This window comes from Schistocerca piceifrons, chromosome 3 (assembly GCF_021461385.2).
Source record: "Schistocerca piceifrons isolate TAMUIC-IGC-003096 chromosome 3, iqSchPice1.1, whole genome shotgun sequence".
Classification (NCBI taxonomy): domain Eukaryota; kingdom Metazoa; phylum Arthropoda; class Insecta; order Orthoptera; family Acrididae; genus Schistocerca; species Schistocerca piceifrons.
Window position 1 is genome coordinate 309,634,492 of NC_060140.1, and position 23,539 is coordinate 309,658,030.

The 23,539-nt window shown below is 44.9% G+C and overlaps 1 protein-coding gene across 1 annotated transcript in view; it reads right to left on the reverse strand.

The window, feature by feature from the left end:
• The window catches only part of LOC124790041 (sialin-like), a 122,828-nt gene that overhangs the window by 2,564 nt on the left and 96,725 nt on the right, over positions 1 to 23,539 (reverse strand). The window contains exon 9 of the mRNA XM_047257598.1: positions 3,859 to 3,979. Within this exon, the coding sequence (XP_047113554.1) occupies positions 3,859 to 3,979 (121 nt within the window). The remainder of the gene's footprint in view (positions 1 to 3,858; positions 3,980 to 23,539) is intronic.

The following is a 23,539-nucleotide window of genomic DNA, read 5'->3' on the forward strand; positions in this document are numbered from 1 at the left end:
AACGTGTTAACTATGAGGACCTATTTTATTAATTGTGATCATCTAACCACAGTCCTACATTTGCAATATTTGGTAAACGCTTAAAAAGTCGAGGTATGAGTCCATCTCTATCGGCGTGAAAACGAAAAAAGTCGCCGGTTGAGCATTTGTTCATTTGTACTTTGTCATCATCAAAGATTCCCACATCGACTTCTTTACTGTATTATAAATATGTAAGTTATAGTCATATGACCCACCTGGATAGCCTTGCGTGTTAGCACGCCACGTCTGGGAAACAAGAATTGGTGTGGCTCGGAATTGAATCCGCCTGGCAGATTAACGACAAGGGCCCTTGTGCTGGCCAATATGGATGTAGTTTCTAGACGGTTTTCCACATCCATCTAGGTGAATACCGTGCTAGTACTCACGCCTCACCTAAGTTACACGATTCGCAAACATTTAGAAAATATTCGCACACTTTCATGTGGATAACACTAGATGCGAACAGTTGTGATACACAAATTCCGTCCCTGGGGGTAAAGGGGTGGCGACAGGAAGGGCATCAGACTACCCTCTATCATCAACACTGCAAATTCCGATTATGAACATGCCGACCCCATGCAGATATGGTATAAAGAAAAAAAGATATTACATAATTCCTCGACCCTAAGTCTCTTGCCAGAACTAAACAGCAGAAAAACGCGTCCTCATGAGAGTATAATGCTATCTGTCGCCCTCAGTCACTCAGCCAGCCTTTATATGTAGTTTTCAGTAACAGGAACCAACATTCGGAACATTCCATCTCTTTCGGGCATGCATTCGGGACATAATTATTTCTTCTTTCGTCATGCGGATAGGGAGATATGCGGACAGCCGAGTTTGCCGGTCATTTGCGGACACCACCCGATTTGGGATCGCTGGTCGTGAGAACTGCAACTGATGGCCTGAAGATCGTGTCTCCATTGATGAAAACGTGGGACCTACGAGAGTCCCAGAATCCGCCGGAAATTTCCTTATTCCGTTGAGAAAATCCGCTCGTTTACAGCCGAAGGAGGAGCAAAGTGCAGCGAACCAGGGCCTGGGGACGGGACAACGTACCCATTCAGTGCATGGCAGGCCATAGGAGGGGAGGCTGTGTCCACAAATCTCCGGTGTCTGCAAATCTGAGTGTGCACTTATCTCCGAACATTTTACAGCCATCTTCAAGTTGAGTCGCTTCTATTTCGAACATATACATACTTTATGTGTGTATGTGGTAGATCATTGCTGGTACATTTAACATATTTTATGTACTTCGTTGCCTAATGCCATGCATTAATCTCATGCTAACAGTGTTTCGTTGTTTACAGGGTGAATGTGAATCATGTTTATTGTAGAAGAGAAGGTGGCTATTGTGGTTGAAATGGCTCTGAGCACTATGGGACTTAACTTCTGAGGTCATCAGTCCCCTAGAACTTAGAACTACTTAAACCTAACCAACATAAGGACATCGCACACATCCATGCCCGAGGCAGGATTCGAACCTGCGACCGTAGCCGTCGCGCGTTCCAGACTGTAGCGCCTAGAACCGCTCGGCCACCCCGGCCGACGGTGGCTATTGTGCTTTGGAGGCTACGGAGGTCGTCATACGACGACATTCGGACGAGGTTTCACCGGAAATTCCATCACGATGGTCCCACTGATAAAATAATCCGCACATTGGTAAACAAGTTTAGACGCACTGGATCGCTGACAAAAGAGCCTAGACAAGGACGTGCGTCAATCTCCAGCGAAAGGATTGAAGCCATCACGACGTCCCACGAAAGGAGTTCAAAATCTTTGCGATGCCTGTCAGTGGAATTGAACATTCCAGTTTACCCTAAAGAAGAAGCCGTACCACCTGCAGGTTCTCAATCATCTACATGAAGAAGATTTTGCAGAGCATTTAGCCATGTGTATGGACTTGCTCGTTGCACTTGAAGAGCGCAACCTCCTGAATCATATCTTATTCATCGATGAAGCGACCTTCCTCATCTGTGGAAAGGTTAACAGGCATAACTACGTTATCTGGGCTAACGTATCACCGGTGGAACATGTTGAAGTCATTGGAGACTCTCCTAAGGTTAATTATTTGGATGGGCATCATGTGCGACAAGGTTTACGGGTTGTTTTTCTTTGCTGAAAAACGTATAAGTGGAGCACTGTATCTAGACAAGCACACAAATTTTCTGTTGCAACCGCTTATCCAAGATGGGCATCGGGATACTGTTTAGTTTCAGCAAGGTGGTACTCCATGTCATTGTGCCTTAGATGTTCGCACGTTCCTGAATTCACAGTGCCCCGGGAGACGCGCAGGCCCCTTGCCGTGGGCAGCATGTTCCCCTGACGTCAGGCGGATGGAGTTTTCTGTGTGGGGATTTATCAAAGAACGTGTGTTGGCCCGACGCATTACCAGGAGCTCAGGAACTGCATTATACAAATTGCTGCTGCCATAACACAAGTAATGCTTCAGAATTTGTATTGCGCCACTGCTGAAAAATGGGAAGTGTGTCGTGATATTGATGGTGAACATGTTGAAAATAATCACTCATAAACCGATACAACAGAAAACACTGCAAATAGCATCACTATTTCTACAAAAAAGGTCTTTAATTTCTGGACTCCTGTATTTACTTCATTTGCAGACTAAAAATTGCCGCGCGGGATTAGCCGAGTGGTCTCGGGCGCTGCAGTCATGGACTGTGCGGCTGGTCTCGGCGGAGGTTCGAGTCCGCCCTCGGCCATGGGTCTGTGTGTGTGTGTTTGTGCTTCGGATAATTTAGGTTAAGTAGTGTGTAAGCTTAGGGACTGATGACCTTAGCCGGCCGCGGTGGTCTAGCGGTTCTAGGCGCGCAGTCCGGAACCGCGCGACTGCTACGGTCGCAGGTTCGAATCCTGCCTCGGGCATGGATGTGTGTGATGTCCTTAGGTTAGTTAGGTTTAAGTAGTTCTAAGTTCTAGGGGACTGATGACCACAGTAGTTAAGTCCCATAGTGCTCAGAGCCATTTGAACCATTTTTTGATGACCTTAGCAGTTAAGTCCCATAAGAATTCATACACATTTTTGAACAACTAAAAATTATGGCTATTACGAGGAGTGTTTTTTTAGGTTGGTTAGTATCTCCAAGTACACGAGGTATAAGAAAGATTTTAATGTTTATTTTCCCCTGGGCAGCAGGCCACCTGTTGAAGTGTCTATACTATACTGACATGCACTCAACACTTGGCGGCCGAGTTACGAGCGTACGTAAAAATCAGGTACTAAGCTACGTGATGTGTTGCGGAAAGACTCTTACACACGGAGAAAAAAACAACTGACTTGCAAGTGGATGCATATGAAGGTACCAATGATCAAAACATCTGTACCTGTACCACTAGCACCCGTATATCTAATTTCATATACAGTAAAACAACAATAATGACAGCCGTTCTTCTGCACACAACTTTTATCCCATTACCGTTCTTTCTCTCCAGACCTTCTTCATTTCCAAAAGCCTCATTCTGGTGCAGCCTATCTGATTTCCTCTCTTTCAGACCTCACTGTCAAAAAACTCTTTTGTATACCAGTAAATGCGTTTTGCGTCTTCTACTGTAACTATTGTCATCATTAATATTATTGTTATCTATTTCTCAGACAATCCTATTATTACAAATGGGATTAATAAATTGAAATCGTATATCGAATATGCTAATATGTGATCTGAAAATGATATATTCTTTAAACAACTTTCACGTAAAAATTATGGTATCTGCAAAGTCCTGGCTCAGTGTAAGAGTGGAATGGAAGACCATAATCCCACAGGTTAAATAAATTAAGTTACTTTAAATTAAAGACACTGATCTTCCTGTTTCATTACTTACCGGGTGGTGGTTCATTCCACGGCTGCTCTTCGTCGGTGCTAAACACAGCGTAGATTAAGTACGATACGGTGGACACCGCAGCTGACAGGTAGAAGACGGCATTCCAACCCGCCCGCGTTTGCTGTAGATTAAAAACAAGATCACGCATGCCGCACAATAAACTCAGTTTTAATGTGGGAAACAGGGTGCTAGGACCTCTGTTATTTCGTGTCCCTCAATAATTCAAAATGTTATAAAATGCATTTATCACAATTACTGACAAGTAATACATCTAAAATCGGAACATGCAAGTAACCAAAACGGGGTCCAGTTGAAAAACTTGCACCAGGAAGTAAATCATACCTAAATTTCTGAGGCTCTCTCTGAAGGATCAGCTTTATGACTTGAGTATTCTGCGAATATCACATTTGTCACACTTCAAATATCTAGGTAGCCAAATTAGAAGCGACAACAGCCTGACAACAGAAATTGCAGCTCGTATAGCCAATGCAGCCTCAGTTTTCGGCAAAGTGAATCACCGAGTATGGAAACCACATGAACTCAGACTACAAACTAAAATTGCGGTCTACAAAGCAATAATATTACCAACTTTACTCTACGCCTCGGAAACCTGGTGCTGTTATAATGCTGACATTAGGAGGCTAGACACCTTTCATCTTCGCTGTCCGAGGTCAATTCTCCGCATGAAATGGGAAGACCGTGTTCCAAACACGGTGATTTTGTGTCGCATGAAACTGCCTGGCATTGAAGCTCTCTTAATGAAACACCAACTGAGATGGAGTGGCCGTATCATACGCATGGATGACAGCAGACTTTCCAAAGCGGTGTTCTACTCAGAGCTCTTGTGTCGAAAGCGGCGGCCAGGTGGCCAACACCTGCGATATAAAGACACCATCAAACGCTACGTCACAGCCTGTGGCATTCCGAGCAAACACTGGGAGGAGCTTGCATTGCACCGATCAGAGTGGCGCTCAACTGTACACAAGAGTGAGGAACAATTCGAGCATATCCGCATAAAGAACCTGGACGATAAACGAAAGCTCCGCAAACCTAAGCCTAATTACATCTATATGTATAACTCTACCGGGCAACTGTAATGCTTTTCGTGCGACCGGATCTTCAAAGCAAAGCTCGGCTTTGCAAGCCACATCCGAGCCCGCCACAATACAGACTAAACGACTGACGGAGTCGCTGTCGCCGGACACAGCGAGGAGGACATCATCATCGTCATCATCATCATCATCATCATTCTGCGAAGGTCTTAAGTACATCAGCTAATGACTATGAGGGTGTTGCGGTACAGACGAAGTAAGGACATTCTGGACGCTGTGTTCCAATTGCTGCCCTAAAGGCACGCAGCCCAGGTCTTGAGTTCGAGTCGATGTGTCAGCCTCCCTCCATGCCGCAATCTTTGCTTGAACACAGACGACTGTTCCAAGCATAGTCGCTATGGCCCTCAGCTAGGCCGCTCTAGTCTCAGCTGGCCTCTGGTGCCACTCAGGATCTAGCCAGCGTGCTGACTCCCAGCGTCACGTGTACCTTCAGGGGCATCTGCTACGCTGATACGTAGACACGTGGGCCAAAGGCATGTTGCGCCACTGGACAAGGGCTCGCACGTGTATCAGGCATAGCTCGCTGAAACAATAAACGCCGTCTGTCTTACTGCAGCCACCTTCACCTCCAAAAGATTCCTGTTGCTCTCGCAACCCGCCGAAACCACAATGCCCATGTGGGAGAACCGAACGCCATCCTGACAAATAGGAAGAATGACTGATCTATCACTCACTGTAAAGGTCGACGCTTCCCAGGACCCTACAAAGGAGAGAAGAGATAGGATGAAATCCGCTGCTTCTCTGATAGAACGACGTTGCCTACGAATACAAAATTTTTAACCAATGGATGACCCGCCATCACAATTCCATGAGCTACAGCAGATGAATTTATCATCTAGCTCTGGATATCTGCATACAACCTGCTGACCAGAAATGCTCCTACCTGATTCGAGTCAAACTCTAATGCAGACAATTTCATGCGCCAAGAGGATTCTAAGCAGCTGAGCATCATCATTCTAGAGAGTGTTAGCAATCTCAGTTACGAAGGCGAGTTTATGCCTCATTTACCACATTGAGATGAAACGTTTTTAGTGTGAGTCCCCAGCTATGTGCGATTTAACAATCGGTAGCTGAATATGAAACCAACAGAAGACTAACCATATTGCGCTACGAGGGCTATCCACAAAGTACATTACGTTTTGGAATTAAAAATGAATAAAGCATTGTAAATTTTTTTATTATATCCATATGAAAGCCACACTTAAATACAACTTTTCTACATAGTTGCCATTTAAATTAAGGCATTTATCGTAGCGATGGACTAGCTTGGAAATTCCTTCGTCGTAAAATTCGGCCGCCTGCGCCTTCAACCACGTGGTTACCTCTTGTTGAAGCTGTGCGTCGTCATCAAAACGCTGCATAGCCAACCACTTCTTCATTGCTGGGAATAAGTGGAAGTCGCTCGGTGCCAGGTTGGAACTGTACGGCGGATGAGGAAACAACTCCCACTTAAAAGGTTCGAGAACTTCACAAGTGGCATTTGCCGTGTGGGCCCGGGCGTTGTCGTGAATCAGCAAGATCTTTGAGCCCAGCATTCCCCTGCGCTTGTTTTGTATTGCTCTTCTGAGGTTGTGCAGAGTTTGGCAATATCTTTGAGAGTTTATTGTAATGTCTCTTTCCAGGAAATCCACAAAAATCACACCTTCTCTGCCCCAAAAGACAGGCGCCACGTGGTTGAAGGCGCAGGCGGCCGAATTTTACGACGAAGGAATTTCCAAGCTCGTCCATCGCTACGATAAGTGCCTTAATTTAAATGGCAACTATGTAGAAAAGTAGTATTTAAGTGTGGCTTTCATCTGTGTGTAATAAAATAAATTTCCAATACTTAATTTATTTTTAATTCCAAAACGTAATGTACTTTGTGGATAGCCCTCGTATTTAGGGTGATCACTGACAGGGGTGAAAGTATGCAATGATAGAAGCAAAATCGTTCCAGTGAACATGGGTCGCTAACGAGCCGTATGCGTATGTGTAGTTACGAGCGTCCACCGACTTTACTATGAAATACTGTCGTAGTTAGTACACATGTATTTGAAATGTACACTTTTCGGTGAACCGCATCTAAATGAACTCAAATGTGAGTCATGTCCCATGGCTGGGGAATGTGATACATGTGCAATGGAGCACTGCCATATTTTGCTGCTAATGTAAGACGACATATAACGTACCAAAATTCTTCAAGATTTATAGGTCGAGCGGGACCTGTGCCTTGGCCTCCAAGATCAACTGACCACAGTACCACAGGCTTTTGGCTGCGATCAACTACAAAAGTGAAGGGTACAGCACTCCCGTTTAAAGAACTGAAGAATTGGATCAGCGAATTTTAAGATCTTGTCAAGAATTTTGAGATGATAGTGGCAGGGGTTGGGGGGGGGGGGGGGGCGACGCGTTGGTCTTTGAAAGAATTCGTAATTCACTGCGGAGAAAAAACAGCGTGAACATTAACAAAACAGATAAACTGCAGGGACGGATTCCTGACTCCAAATGGAGTAAAAAAGGTCCTACGAATACGTGTCGGGAAGCATTTTTGCCATGGTAGATGGCGTTGATGAATGACAGTTCCTCTGATCAGGTGCCTTGTGTTTCTCGTGTGTTGCACGCTGTGTGATTGAAGCAACGTAGTGGAAGCAGGAGAATGATCCTGTATTCTTGCCGCAACAGTGAAAGTCCGTTACCAGCTTAACAGTCGTCGATTCACTGTGGAGAGATACTAATGGTAGCAGGATATGGACATCTGAAGAGCCTCACAGTTTCTGTGATACCCTTTCAGCCTACAGGAATTCGGAAGGTGCATTTTGTCTGCTGGCTTAAATCAGCACTTTGTACCATTCTCTGCTCAGGGAGTCGAAAGAATTTTATGTATGCTTTCTACTGCGTACAGGAAAACGTTCGTTGCAATGACCAAGGCGGACTCATTTCCATAAAATGATATTATGACTGCTCTTTGGTGTAAATACAGATTTGAAACATCACACTGACACTGAAGGTGGATCGCTCAGCTGTCGACTGACACCATGAAAGATTTTAAGTTTTAGAAGCAATTGCTAGCAATACTCTTTCATAACTTGCAATACACATTACATACGAAATATTTAATAGCACTTACGAAATAATAGAAGTGATTGAGCAATTCATAAATAATGAAAAAATTTCAGAGTGCTGCGCGCAGCTTAAGAGAACGATTCGATAGCTGGTTTCATTTTCCTCCATCTGGGCTTATTGGTTATAAAATAAAGAAAAGTTATAATTTAACTGTACACCGATGAACCTTGTGAGTTAGAAACGTTATGGTCTCATATATGGTATACATATGGAACCAACATTCTGACTTGTATCTCCAGTGCTTGGCGTATATGTGCAATAACTTAACTCAGCATAGGGTTCGAGAAACTGTTCAAGACCCGGCCGCTGTGGCCGAGCGGTTCTAGGTGCTTCAGTCCGGCACCGTGCTGCTGCTACAGTTGCAGGTTCGAACCCTGCATCGGGCATGGATGTGTGTGATGTCCTTAGGTTAGTTAGGCTTAAGTATTTCTGAAGTCTAGGGGACTGATGACTTCAGATGTTAAGTTCCATAGTGCTTAGAGCCGTCTGAACCATTTGAAACAGTTCAAGATTTTTTGAACCACAGGTTGTTGACAGCATCATAGTGTGAAGTCTGTGTCACTTGAAGTTAGAGCTTTTTATGTTATATACACTCTGAGCTCTGCCAGTCACACGAATCTCAAGAATTCATTTCCTACGCTTAAAAATTGATATCGGTTCCACAATGAGCTGACAAAAGTCACGGAACAGCGATTTGCACATATACACATAGCGGCAGTATAGCGTACACAAGGTATAAAAGGCAATGCATTGGCGTAGCTGTCATTTATACTCAGGTGATTCTTGTGAAATGATATCCGAAATGATTCTCACCGCATGACGGGAATTAACAGACCTTGAACGCGGAATGATAGTTGGAGCTAGACGCACGGCACACTCCCCTTTTCGGAAATCGTTGGCGAATTCAGTATTCCGAGATCCTCAGTGTCAAGAATGTGCCGAGAATACCACATTTCAGGCATAACGTTTCACCATCGGCAACGCAGTGGCCAACGGTCTTCACTTAACGACCGAGAGCAGCGGCGTTTGTGTAGAATTGTGAGTGCTAACAGACAAGCAACACTGCGCGAAATAACCGCAGAAATTAATTTGCGATGTACGACGAACGTATCCGTTAGGACAGTGCGGCGAAATTTGGCGTCAATGGGCTATGGCAGCAAACGACCGCGAGTGCTTCTGCTAACAGCACGACATTCTTGTAGAGTCGTGAGTAACTAATGTATGCTGTAATAAAGCAGTACTGTATAAACTCTTTTCCACATTATACAATGAACTACTGATTCACGCATAACATTTTCATTCCGTTTATGCACTGGGCACGTTCCGCTTCATACATAAACTTGGCGTATAAAATTGTATTGAATGCGTCGGGACTGAAATACGGTACTTGTACAATTTTTTGCAAATTACCGAATTAAATACGTTCCGCTTTGATCAAGTTTTACTGTATTGTGTGTTATATGAAGCTGATATATGTAATTAGGCGTCAGTTAATTACTTTTTCTTCTCTGCAAAATTTTAATGTTCTTTCGTCGCTCATTTCTTCTAGTAATTGGTCTGTGGATTTTCTTTCAGACCTGGATGTTTTTATCGCTCTTCACCCGCTATCCACGTCTTTTTTTTACTTCTAACTGATATTTTTCCTGCTGTCCCGTATCTTTCAACTTGCACAAATAAATAAATCTAAGAAAGTCAAATCCCGTGAACTGGTTAGCCAACGTACAGGTCTCCTGAGTCCAATCTAACATTTTCAAAACTGTCGGTGAAGACAAGCCATAATGCGTCGTGCACTATGCGCTAGATAACCACAACTGCTGATAGCACATGTTCCTTCTAGTCTGCAGTGTAACGTGACGTAAATATCGTTATTTCTCTGCTTGCATTTTTCTGCGTTTCCCGAGGAAATACACTCCTGGAAACTGAAATAAGTACACCGTGAATTCATTGTCCCAGGAAGGGGAAACTTTATTGACACATTCCTGGGGTCAGATACATCACATGATCACACTGACAGAACCACAGGCACATAGACACAGGCAACAGAGCATGCACAATGTCGGCACTAGTACAGTGTATATCCACCTTTCGCAGCAATGCAGGCTTCTATTCTCCCATGGAGACGATCGTAGAGATGCTGGATGTAGTCCTGTGGAACGGCTTGCCATGCCATTTCCACCTGGCGCCTCAGTTGGACCAGCGTTCGTGCTGGACGTGCAGACCGCGTGAGACGACGCTTCATCCAGTCCCAAACATGCTCAATGGGGGACAGATCCGGAGATCTTGCTGGCCAGGGTAGTTGACTTACACCTTCTAGAGCACGTTGGGTGGCACGGGATACATGCGGACGTGCATTGTCCTGTTGGAACAGCAAGTTCCCTTGCCGGTCTAGGAATGGTAGAACGATGGGTTCGATGACGGTTTGGATGTACCTGCACTATTCAGTGCCCCCTCGACGATCACCAGTGGTGTACGGCCAGTGTAGGAGATCGCTCCCCACACCATGATGCCGGGTGTTGGCCCTATGTGCCTCGGTCGTATGCAGTCCTGATTGTGGCGCTCACCTGCACGGCGCCAAACACGCATACGACCATCATTGGCACCAAGGCAGAAGCGACTCTCATCGCTGAAGACGACACGTCTCCATTCGTCCCTCCATTCACGCCTGTCGCGACACTACTGGAGGCGGGCTGCACGATGTTGGGGCGTGAGCGGAAGACGGCCTAACGGTGTGCGGGACCGTAGCCCAGCTTCATGGAGACGGTTGCGAATGGTCCTCGCCGATACCCCAGGAGCAACAGTGTCCCTAATTTGCTGGGAAGTGGCGGTGCGGTCCCCTACGGCACTGCGTAGGATCCTACGGTCTTGGCGTGCATCCGTGCGTCGCTGCGGTCCGGTCCCAGGTCGACGGGCACGTGCACCTTCCGCCGACCACTGGCGACAACATCGATGTACTGTGGAGACCTCACGCCCCACGTGTTGAGCAATTCGGCGGTATGTCCACCCGGCCTCCCGCATGCCCACTATACGCCCTCGCTCAAAGTCCGTCAACTGCACATACGGTTCACGTCCACGCTGTCGCGGCATGCTACCAGTGTTAAAGACTGCGATGGAGCTCCGTATGCCACGGCAAACTGGCTGACACTGACGGCGGCGGTGCACAAATGCTGCGCAGCTAGCGCCATTCGACGGCCAACACCGCGGTTCCTGGTGTGTCCGCTGTGCCGTGCGTGTGATCATTGCTTGTACAGCCCTCTCGCAGTGTCCGGAGCAAGTATGGTGGGTCTGACACACCGGTGTCAATGTGTTCTTTTTTCCATTTCCAGGAGTGTATTTTGAGTCCATTCTTTTATAGCGGAAAAAACAGTTACAGATATCGGGCACTCGGATATGTTCGAGATCTGGCTTTCTACATCTGCATCCATACTCGGCAAACCACCGTGAAGTGCAAGGCAGAGGGTACGTCCCATTGTACCAGTTATTAGGGTTACTTCCCGTCCCATTCACGTATGGAGCGTGAGATGAATGATTGTTTGAATGTCTCTCTCCGTACAGTAATTACTCTAATCTTATCCTCACGATCCATAAATGAGCGATACTTAGGGGTTGCAAGTAGGCTTTATCGGAAGAGTTAACATCTATACCTGCCAGTTCAGTTTCTTCAGGATCAAAAAAATTGTTGAAATGGCTCTGAGCACTATGGGACTTAACAACTGTGGTCATAAGTCCCCTAGAACTTAGAACTACTTAAACCTAACTAACCTAAGAACATCACACACATCCATGCCCGAGGCAGGATTCGAACCTGAGACCGTAGCGATCACGCGGTTCCAGACTGAAGCGCCTAGAACCGCACGGCTACATCGGCCGGCTTCTTCAGGATCCCCGTGACACTCTCCAACGGGTCAAACAAACCTGTGACCATTCGTGCTGTCCTTCTCTGCACACGTTCAATATCTAATTGAATATCCCCTGTTAGTGGTCTCACACACTTTAGCAATATTGTGGAATGGGTCGCACGAGTGATTTGTATGCAGTCTTATTTTAGACTGATAGCATTCCCGCAGTGTTCTACCAAGAAATCGAAGTCTACCATCTGCTTAACCCACGCCGCACCCTATTTCATCATTCCATTTCATATCCCTATAAAGTGTTACACTCTGGTATTTACATACATCAAGAAACGTTTTGCATCACTCTGGTTCCCAGAACTCACGAAGATAGACGTTGACTGTGGATATTGTTTCACAGACGTAGTCTCTTTGACTGTTCAGAGACGTCACTAAGCCCGCCCATTGATGTAAACAAGCATGAATGAGCAGCGCCTATTAGACGGACGGGGTCCGACTGCCGATCAGTTCGTCATTCCACCAGGAAGGAGGTACACGGCTCGTGTTGTCTGTAGTTCAACCATGCCTAGACGATCAGTATCGTGGTTCGATTGCCTCCGCATTGTTACTTTCTGCCAGGAAGGGCTCTCAACGAGGGAAGTGTCCAGGCGCCTCGGAGTTGGCTCTGAGCACTATGGGACTTAACATCTATGGTCATCAGTCCCCTAGAACTTAGAACTACCTAAACTTAACTAACCTAAGGACATCACGCAACGCGCCTCGGAGTGAACCAAAGTGATGTTGATAGTGATTAAAATTCTTCTGCATATTATGACGCGTCATTGCTAAAAACTAGCAGCAATAATAAACTAAAACCACCGTTTCGGCCGAATTGCCACGGCCTTCCTCGGGGCACGACTGGTTTTGCATGGGGATAGGTGCTTTTATTTATTACATACTATCGATGTCTGACGTCGCTGTTGTAAAACTTTTAATTGGCCCTCTAATATGATTGGCTAGTCATGACGTAAGGGAAGATGGAAAGAAAGAGGCTATTCGTGGATGTCCATGTCGTCAACGATTGGTAGCTGTCCGCCAATCAGCGTTCGGCTTCTGGTCGGCAAGTTTTCCTCCTGATGTGCGCGGAAGTGGACTGACAGTTTCTCTACAGCTGTTTGTGCAGATATGTCCGTGTCCCGTGTAGCTTCTGCCCGCGACCGCTCGCGGCCCGTTGGACTGGGGTGGCCGGCAACCAGGCTGCCGAAGGTAAACTGGGACACAAAATGTACCGGAAACCAACGCACACTATTCGGTACTTTTGAGCTGGGTGGTGGTGGCTCTCCGCGTGCAGGTACCGATTAGCGTGCTTTGGTTTCCGGTACATTTTGTGTCCCAGTTTACCTTCGGCAGCGTGGTTGCCGGCCATCCCAGTCCAACGGGCCGCGAGCGGTCGCGGTTCAGAAGCTACACGGGACGCGGACGTATCTGCACAAACAGCTGTAGAGAAACTGTCAGTCCACTTCCGCGCACACCAGGAGGAAAACTTGTCGAACAGAAGCCGAACGCTGAGTGGCGGACAGCTACCAATCGTTGACGAGATGGACATCCACGAATAGCCTCTTTCTTTCCATCTTCCCTTACGTCATGACTAGCCAATCATATTAGAGGGCCAATTAAAAGTTTTACAACAGTGACGTCAGACATGGATAGTCTGTAATAAATAGAAACACCTATCCCCATGCAAAACCAGTCGTGCCCTGAGGAAGGCCGTGGCGATTCGGCCGAAACGTCGGTTTTAGTTTATTAGTGTTGTTAGTTTTTACCAGTGACGCGGCATAATACCGAGAAGAATTTCAATCATTATGACACCGGCCGCGGAAGCCTACGTTCTTATACAAGTGATGTTGTTCGGACATGGAAGAGATACAGAGAGACAGGAACTGTCGATGACATGCCTCGCTCAGGCCGCCCAAGGGCTACTACTGCAGGGGATGACCGCTACCTACGGATTATAGCTCGGAGGAACCCTGACAGCAACGCCACCATGTTGAATAATGCTTTTCGTGCAGCCACAGGACGTCGTGTTACGACTCAGACTGTGCGCAATAGGCTGCAAGATACGCAACTTCACTCCCGACGTCCATGGCAAGGTCCATCTTTGCAAACACGACCCCATGAGCGCGGTACTGATAGGCCCAACAACATGCAGAATGGACTACTCAGGTTTGTCATCACGTTCTCTTCACCGATGAGTGTCGCATATGCCTTCAACCAGACAATCTTCGGAGACGTTTTTGGAGGCTAACTGGTCAGGCTGAGTGCCTTAGACACGCTGCCCAGCGAGTGCAGCGAGGTGGAGGTTCCCTGCTGTTTTGGGGTGGCATTAGGTGAGGTCGATGTATGCCGCTGGTTGTCATGGAAGGCGCCGTAATGGCTGTATGATACATGAATGACATCCTCCAACCGATAGTGCAACCATATCGGCAGCATATTGGCGAGGCATTCGTCTTCATGGACGACAATTCGCGCCCTCATCGTGCACATCTTGTGAATGACTTCCTTCAGGGTAACAACACCGCTTGAATAAAGTGTCCAGCATGTTCTATATACATGAATCCTATCGAACTTGCTTGGGATAGATTGGAAAGGGCTGTTTATGGACGACGTGACCCACCAACCACTCTGAGGGATCTACGCCAAATCGCCATTGAGGAGTGGGACAATCTGGATCAACAGTGCCTTGATGAACTTGTGGATAGTATGCCATGACGAATACAGGCATGCATCAATGCAAGAGGACGTGCTACTGGGTATTAGAGATACCGGTGTGAACAGCAATCTGGACCACCACCTCTGAATATCTCGCTGTATGGTGGTATAACATGCAATGTGTGGGTTTCATGAACAATAGAAAGGGCGGAAATGATGTTTATGTTTATTCCAGTTTTCTGCGCAGGTTCCGGAACCGAGGTGATGCAAAACTTTTTTTGATGTGTGTATATGAGCTGACTAATTTATCTGTGACTCATTGGTGTTATAGTCATAAAGTAATAGGTTTTTTCGTTTTGTGAACTGCACAGCTTTATATTTCTGAACATTTAAAGCAAGTGCTAATCTTCGCGCCACTCTAAAATCTTATCAACATCTGACTGAATATTTATGCAGCTTCTTTCAGACAGCACATTATAGATAACTGCATCATCTGCAAAAAGTATGAGTTTCATATCAATATTGTCCGAAAAGTCGTTAATATACTACATGAATAGCAAAAACCCCAACACTCTTCACTGGAGCACACCATAAGTTACTTCTACATCTGGCAACAACTCTCCATCAAAGATAACATGCTGCATCCTCTTTAACAAGAGGTCCTCAATCCAGTCACATATTTCAGCTCGTACCCATATAATCGTACTTTTTATAATAAGCTTTGGCGTGGTACAGAGTCAAATCTACCATTTGACTGATGATGTTTTCCATCTGTGAAATATGCGATCATCCAGACTTGGCACTTAGTAATTCCAAGGAAACATCCTGGACGCTAAAAGCTTTATTTATGACATGTTTCGAGTAATCATCATCGGATAAAATATGTTTAGGAAAGCTCATACAACTGAGCAGTTCAAGAAAAACATACAATCTCACTGGATACTGCTGTTGAGCGTATTTGCAAAAGATGTTGTTTTGAGACTTCTCATGGCAGACTCTACCAGTCTCTGGCACGCGACGCCTGAAAATAATATGTTTCGCAAATACGCCCAACGGCAAATGCACATGAGATTGTATGTTCTTCTTATACTGCTCATTTGTATGAGCTTTCCTAAACATATTTTATCCGATGATGATTACTCGAAACGCGTCATAAATAAAGTTGTTAACGACCAAAATGTTTCCATGTACTTACTACATGCCAACTGAGTCAAATGCTTTTCAGAAATCAAGGAACACTGTATCTAACTGACTGCCTTGATCCAAAGCTTTCAGTATGACGTATGAGAAAAGTGTGAGTTTTCGGAATCCGTGCTGGTTGGGAAAGAGGTGGTCATTTTGCTCGGGATATCTCATTAGGATATGTTCGAAAATGCTACAACAATTTGATGTCAGAGATATTGGACTGTCGTTTTGTAGATTGCTTCCACTTCCCTTCTTCTAAACGGGTTGACCTGTGGTTTCTTCCAATTAATGGGCACTGCTTTTTGTTCGAGGTATATAAGACGGATTATAATTAAGAAAGGGGCTAACGCAACCGCTAATTCTGTACAGATTCTGACACAGATTCCTTCGGGCTCTGGAGCTACGTTCAGTTTTAACGATTTCAGCTGTTTCACAACACGACCAACACTACCACTTATTTCACTCATCTTTTCAGTGGCTCGAGGATGTCATGGGAGAAAAGCGCGAGTTGGGTTTCACTTGATCGATGTTTGAGGAATCCATGCCGGTTGACGTCGAGGATGTAATTCTTTTAGAGATACCTCAAGACATTTGAGCTCAGGGTATGTTCTAAGATTCTACAAGAAATGAATGTCAAGGATACTGGAGGTAGTTTCGTGTATCAATTCTACTGCCCTTGTTGTAAAAGTCCGTGATCTGTGCTTTCTTCCCACCACTGGACACAGTTTTTTGTTCGAGGAATATTTAGTATATTATTCTTAAAAGAGGACCTAATTCTAGAGCAAATTCGGTATAGGGGTTCCATCAGGCTCTGGAGCCTCTGGAGCCTCTGGAGCTGTTCCTCAACGCCATTGATATTAGTATCTGTTTCGTAATCTTTGCAGTTATTCGAGCATTAAGTTGTAGCATTATTCTAGTGTTTTTCTTTGTAAAGTAACATTTGAAAACAGCGTTAAGCATTTCTGCTTTTGCTTTGCTACTCTCAGCTTCAGTTTCCGCCCCATTCGCGGGTGACCAGACGCTAACTTTGATGCCACCAACAGCCTTTACATACGACCAGAAATGCTTTGGGTTTTGTGACAGATCATTTGACAATGTTATGCTGCGTAGCCACTGAAGGCTTCACGCGTTGATCCCTTGTCAGCAAAACTCTTTTCATTCAGCATCTCTCTATCTACAACCCTATGATTTGTTTTACACCTATTATGCAGTAATCTCTGTTTCTATTTTTTGCACAACTGCGGTAACATGTCGAAAATGTAGATTTTCTAGAAGAAGTGTGGCACTGTATTGTCACCTTGAAAGTCGTCTATCAAAATCACAAACTCGAGCACAGATATTCTTTCACGCATTTGAAATCGCAGATATTCTGCAAGATGTACTTTGTACCGAGCAACCGACCTCTGAAAGCATGACTGTCTTTGACACACTCGGTAGTATGCTTATAAGAAACTCTCTGAAATGCCGGTTGTGACCTACCAATAAGAAGCGACGAGACTACATTGTTTGTAGCGGGAACTTTCATTTTGAAAACACACAAAGGATATAGTATTGGACACGAACGTACAGTAAGACGCCACGTAATAGAGTTATATTTAGGCAGAATCTATGTGAAGTTGGTGCGTATGTTATATGGTGAAATGGTTAACGGTTAACATTTCAGCGAACTTTTGCAGTGTGGCCTAGTGCTTAGCAGGATTGTCGGACGTTCTGCAGCTCGCCAGTTCAAACCTCTCAGCAACCAGTTATTTCTTATTTACTGTTTATCATTTCTGGAAGGTTACTGAATTATCTTATGTTTGTAATAGTTGTATATTCTGGGATTTTCGAGTTTTCTATAAATACCAGAATTCTGGAAAATTCGATTTTTGTATAAATAGCTGCACTCTCCGTGAAGGATGTCAATTCTGCTCTGGCTGAACGTTGGTGATCGAAATGAACATACCTTCTATGCTAAATGTTCTTTTCACTGACGAGACTGCTTTCAGTTTTGCACTTGAGTACGGTTACGTTACCACAGTATTAATAATACTAGGGCGTTTGAATTCATCACACTCCCACTCAACGAGCTTCTCCATCGAGCGAGGTGGTGTAGTAGTTACCATACTGGACTCATTCGGAAGGACGACGGCGCAAATTCGCGTCTTGCCATCCAGATTTAGGTTTTCGTGATTTCCCAAAATCGCACCAGGCAAATGGCGAGATGGTTCCTTTGAATGGGCACGGTCGATTTACTTACCCCATCTTTAAAACATTACGTGCTTGTGCTTTCTCTCTAATGACCTCGATGTCGTTCCTAATCTTCCTCGCTTCCTTTCAGTGAATTTTTTTATGTATTTTCTGAGTCTTAGAGAGTTCTTTTTGGTGGTCATTGTACCACGTGTTTTACACACGGCTGTTAAGTGGGCCGTGGTCGACTTAATCATGCTTTAAATACGATCGTGCCGTTTCTTCCCAAAGTTTATTCATGCTTACTTGCCGATATTTTAAAATCCTGACATCTTTTCGACCGAATTGTACTTGGCAATCAGCGGTAACTATCTCTAACAAAGTTCTTTTTGCCTTCGGAAGAAACACAGTTCAACAGAAATTTTATTACAAATAACTTTTATATTTAAATACCACAGCGAGTGGACCCCTCCTACATTTTTCCCTGGAGGCTTTCACAGAACAGGAGCAAGTCAACGGTTGCAGTTACGAAAGGAGCTGACAGATCATCACTTTGTATAAAACGTGATTTTCAGATTCCTAAATGGAAAGGCTAGGGCGAGAGACAGGGCCAAGCACGTCCAGTGCACCAATTTGGCCACTAAAACTATTATTTACACATTATTCCGATGAATTTATATATTTACTGCAGCTTAGTACGTTCATGATATTCAGTCAAATATTTAAGCGTAGTGTGTGTATGTTGCGCGAAGTAAGTTACTCTGTCATTTTGTCATATGTCTTTAAGGGTGCAGTCAGACAGCATTATCACATTATTTCATGCGTCTAAGTTACGCATGTAAAAGGATATTTTAATTAGGGCATATTGCAGAATGTGTATGTACATACAACCTGAATATGAAAGAACAAGCAGCTAACAACCTGAATGTAAGAGCATTTTTAGCAGTGGGCTGCATGAGCGATGGATCAGCCATCCCCAGTCATCGAGTTACAAGGCAATTTGTCAAAACTTGTGTCCGAAAATCATTCACAGCGGGAGCAAAATAGTCGACATGCTATTTCAACGGCGGCCTAACAGTCATCATGGAAATTATGAACGTGCTCCAGCTTCTGCTCAAAAGCGCACGAAAAGCCTATCCAGCGAGCAGAGCAGCGGGTGACAGAAGCGGCCAAAGAGGCCCTCAGGACCACCGTGGCCTTGAAGAAGATGGAGGAGGACCTCTTTTTGGATCCTGAAGGATTGCTGTATGTTCCAGGGATCGCTGGCCAGAGGTATGTTAACTACAAAAAATATAACTCAAAAGTTTAAACAAATTTCCCTCGATATCGTATTTTTCAAATTGGCGACAAATATAAGTTGAGAGTGGAAATGCTCACAACAGGCTCAGTGTGGGGCAAACGTGTGAGGCAAGCAGGCAACCATGCCACGAAGATGCGCTTGTGGTTCTTACAACTAACTGAGAGAATTTGAAAGGGGTCAAACTGTGACCCTCCGAGTGCTGGGATAGTACTTTCGGAGAATTGCCACACGAGTTGAAGTGCTGCGTCAATTGTGCAACGATGTTGGTATCGGTGGTCACGTGAACATTTCGCACCCAAAGATGTTCTACAAGCCCACGCAACAAGGACCCCCACACCCCAAGGATTGTCACATTCGAAGGGCAGCAGTGGTAGAGTGTACAGTTGCCACAGCACAGATACAAGGGCTTGTGAGTCCAGAAGTGTCAATATGAACTGTTGTGAACTGGTTATTAGCAGTGGGACTACTGACTAGCACAACTCTCGCCCATCATCTACTCACGCCACAGCATGTACGTGCACGGGTCAACTCGTGCCTCAGAGGTTCACTTGGGAGATGGAATGGCGTGACGTGGTCTTCAGCGACGAAAGCAGATTTTGTCTGCATGCAAGTGAGGGTCGTTTGCGAGTATGACGTAGACCTGATGAACGTTGTCTCGTAGACTGCATTCCTCCAAGACACACTGGCCCCACCCTTGACCTTGTGGTCTAGGGCCGGCCGCGGTGGCCGAACGGCTATAGGCGCTTCAGTCCGGAACCGCGCGACTGCTACGGTCGCAGGTTCGAATCCTGCCTCGGGCATGGATGTGTGTGATGTCCTTAGGTTTGTTAGGTTTAAGTAGTTCTAAGTTCTAGGGGACTGATGACCTCAGCAGTTAAGTCCCATAGTGCTCAGAGCCATTTGAACCATTTGTGGTCTGGGGTGCGATAAGCTACATCTCTTGTTCACCTTCAGTATCTCTGGATGGGACGCTAAGTAGAGCTCGGTACGTGCAGATGTTGTTAGACCTGTACGACTCGTCAACCAACAACTCCTACAGAACTACGCGAACAAGTCGAGCAGGCTGGCACTGCGTATCCCAGTATAGTATTCGCTACTGTAAGGTAGGCTAGATACCAGAGACGGCGCCTGGACTGCCGCCCGTGGACGCTACACCACTTACTAATATGAATGCATGGGTCGATACCTAGTACCTCAGAACTGCTTGTGCTATTGATCTGTAAATGTAATCATTTCATGTACACCATATGAACTGCTACAACAATAAAAGGGTGCACTACATTTCGATCAGAATTTGATGCCGAAATTCTAAATTGAATTATCTATCAGCGTACGTGGCCGTTTTGCGATATCTTCAAAAGTCTTTTGGCTCGATGTTGTGGAGGATGGAAATGACATTTGTTTCAACATGTCAGCATTTTGTTAGAACTTTATATTTTCCACTTATCCTTCTTACGCAGAAAGAAAATACATTGAAAATTACTTATAGAAAATTGTTTCGCTATAGGTCCAGTAGGAGGGCTTCGGGAATTCCTGACGATGACCAATGTTTCGGCTAGAAAGGGTCCTCCAACCTACCTGGCTACACTGGTGACAGGAAGCGTCCGATGTGGACACAAAAATCATTCCTTTAAGAGAGAAGTGTTAGGGACTGTAGATTTAGCCTTCCTTTTTATTTTACTTGAAAAAATCACGAAAGTCACGTATGTTTCAAGCGTTCAGAGAGGGCAACCTCTGTAAGGCTTTAACGGAAAACAAAGAAGTGGCCATGGACCCCTTTTAGGAAAATAAGTTTTACCCGAGAATATTCAGTGATGAAAAGAAAACTGTATTGTACGATCACAGTACACTCTTAGATAGCCAGCTTACGCCTTTGAGTAAATATGAGTTATTAAATCTAGCGTATAAACATACAGGGTAGTTGAAAATAAAGCATAAGTTCAATAAAACAAAAATGAGAGTCGGTAACGAATTTCACTACGATTTTAGCAAAAGAAATCATGACTTAAGGCTGAGGACGGCTGAGACGCCGAATTTGCAGCAAATAGCAAGTTTTAGCAAGGAACACGTTGACAGAGTCTTAAAGAAACTAGACGAGCTAATGAACCTGTTCAAATTTACAATCATTTACTATCTATTTGAATAATTTTTGCAACAAAAATTACTTTTTTACACATAACAGTTTCATATCCAATAAAATAAATCAAAAATTTAAACGGTCACAATGCAAAAGGGCAACAAGATATTAAAAAGTCAACGTACATACATAATGCCACTGAGTTTTATAACCGTATTTAGTAACGTATTAGGGCATTGTTTAGTGTGAAGAACGTTTCAGTACAAGCTGGATCTGAAAAGTTCCGTGAGTGATTCCAGAAAATAAAAGAATCAAGAGATACAAACAAAACACCTTTACTGTCCTTCAAAGTAATCACCATTAGCTACAACACATTTCTCACATTGGTTGGAAACTGTCAGCAAAACTTCTTGCGGAATGCCTCGAAGCACCTTGGTCACGCGCTGTTGGAAATCCGCAACGTCTGCGTGCTCCACTTTCTCGCTCGACTCAACGTGACTAGTTTTCAGTTTCCTCCTTATTTTCCATATTTGGCACTGGCAGACTTCTTTTTGGTTTCCCATCGTAAATTAGCCCTGAAAGACTTACGCTTCGCAGATTGCACCTGATCACAGTCCATCGAGCGATTCCACAAGAGCCGTTTGCTGGTAGTTTCAAACAGCTTTAGGAGTGATGTCGGAAGTGTGCTGTGTCTAATGATGATGTATTTTAAGGATAGTAAAGTTATTTTATTTGTATTTTTTTTTGTTTTCTGAGACCATTTACCGAACTTTTCAGACACACCTTGTAATTCTCAAAAATTTTTTGTGTCCGACACTACCCGACTTTCCCCTACATGAAACGTTTGCTCCTAGATGTAACTGTAAAAAGTTTTCCGCGGATGCATTTGCTTGCGTGTAAAACGTATACCCTTGTAAAATCGGATAGTTCTTTCGGAAACAAAAACTCTGCTGTCCTGAACGTCACTTAAAACCCATCCCGGGTTTCTCTCTTCTTTATCTAGAATACAAGGTTCATTGAATAAATAACTGAAAAAGCTGTATAAAAAATATAATACGTCTGTAAAGTTTATCTTTCTTTGCTTTTTTTACGGTGGTGTTCTAGAACTAAACTCATGTTTATAAAAAAACAGAACAAACTGAACGACTAGGGAACGGACGTTCATTTTCACAGACATGTACATTACTGTCCGCGGGTTCGAGATCAACATCGATATAATGGCGCAACGCCGCCTACCGGTAAAATGTGCCTGCGGCTCTCGGTGTCTCTATAAACCTAAGGTAACAGATCAGTGTGACTTGAGCAGATGTGCAGGATGCTTCCCAGACGTATGCGCGAACCTGTCAAATCAGTGAGTTTGAAAGAGGGCGCATTATGGCATGAGAGAATGTGATGCATCCATCCAGGAAATTGCTGCTCGTGTAGGGCGAAGTGTTCCGGCAGTGCAACGGGGGTATGCAGAATGGAAAGTCATAGACCACGACGAGATGGGTTACGTCGCATCACCCAGACTCCCCCTCCCCGAGAAGATCGACACCTCATCGGAATGGCATTGCAGGACAGATGTGCGTCCTCCTCAGATCTGGTGCAGCAACGGAACAGTGCAACACATTGTACACTATCAGGACTGTAAATCCGTCGCTGTTTACTATGGCATGGGTTATGTGCGCGTCGTACACTTCTCCGCCACTTTGACGAATGTGCAGAAATATGGTAGCTGGTAATGCTGTGTCGAATGACATCACTTGTCACATTCGCACAAGACATAGGGCGCCAGCTCAAGGCCTTATGTTTTGGGATGCAATTGGGCGCAACCACAAATCACAGTTCGAATGCGTCCAGGGCACTGTGGCCAGTCTGATACGTGAATGACATCTTGCAATTCGTAGCACGACACTCGAGACCCCATTTTTCAGCAAGACAATGCATGACCACATGGTGCTGCACGAACACGTGCGTTTTTGGTGTTACAGGATGTCAGCCTTTTGCCCTGGCCCGTCAGATCACCAGACCTGTCGCCAATCTAAACTGTGTGGCATATGGTGAAACGACGGGTGCAGTGCTGTGACCCAATACCAACTACCACAGATGAACTTTGGAAACAGGTGAAAGAAGTTTGTTTGTATATAACACATGACACCATTAGCGCCTTATACGCTTCGATGCCATCATTCATGGAACAAGTCATGCGGGCCCACGG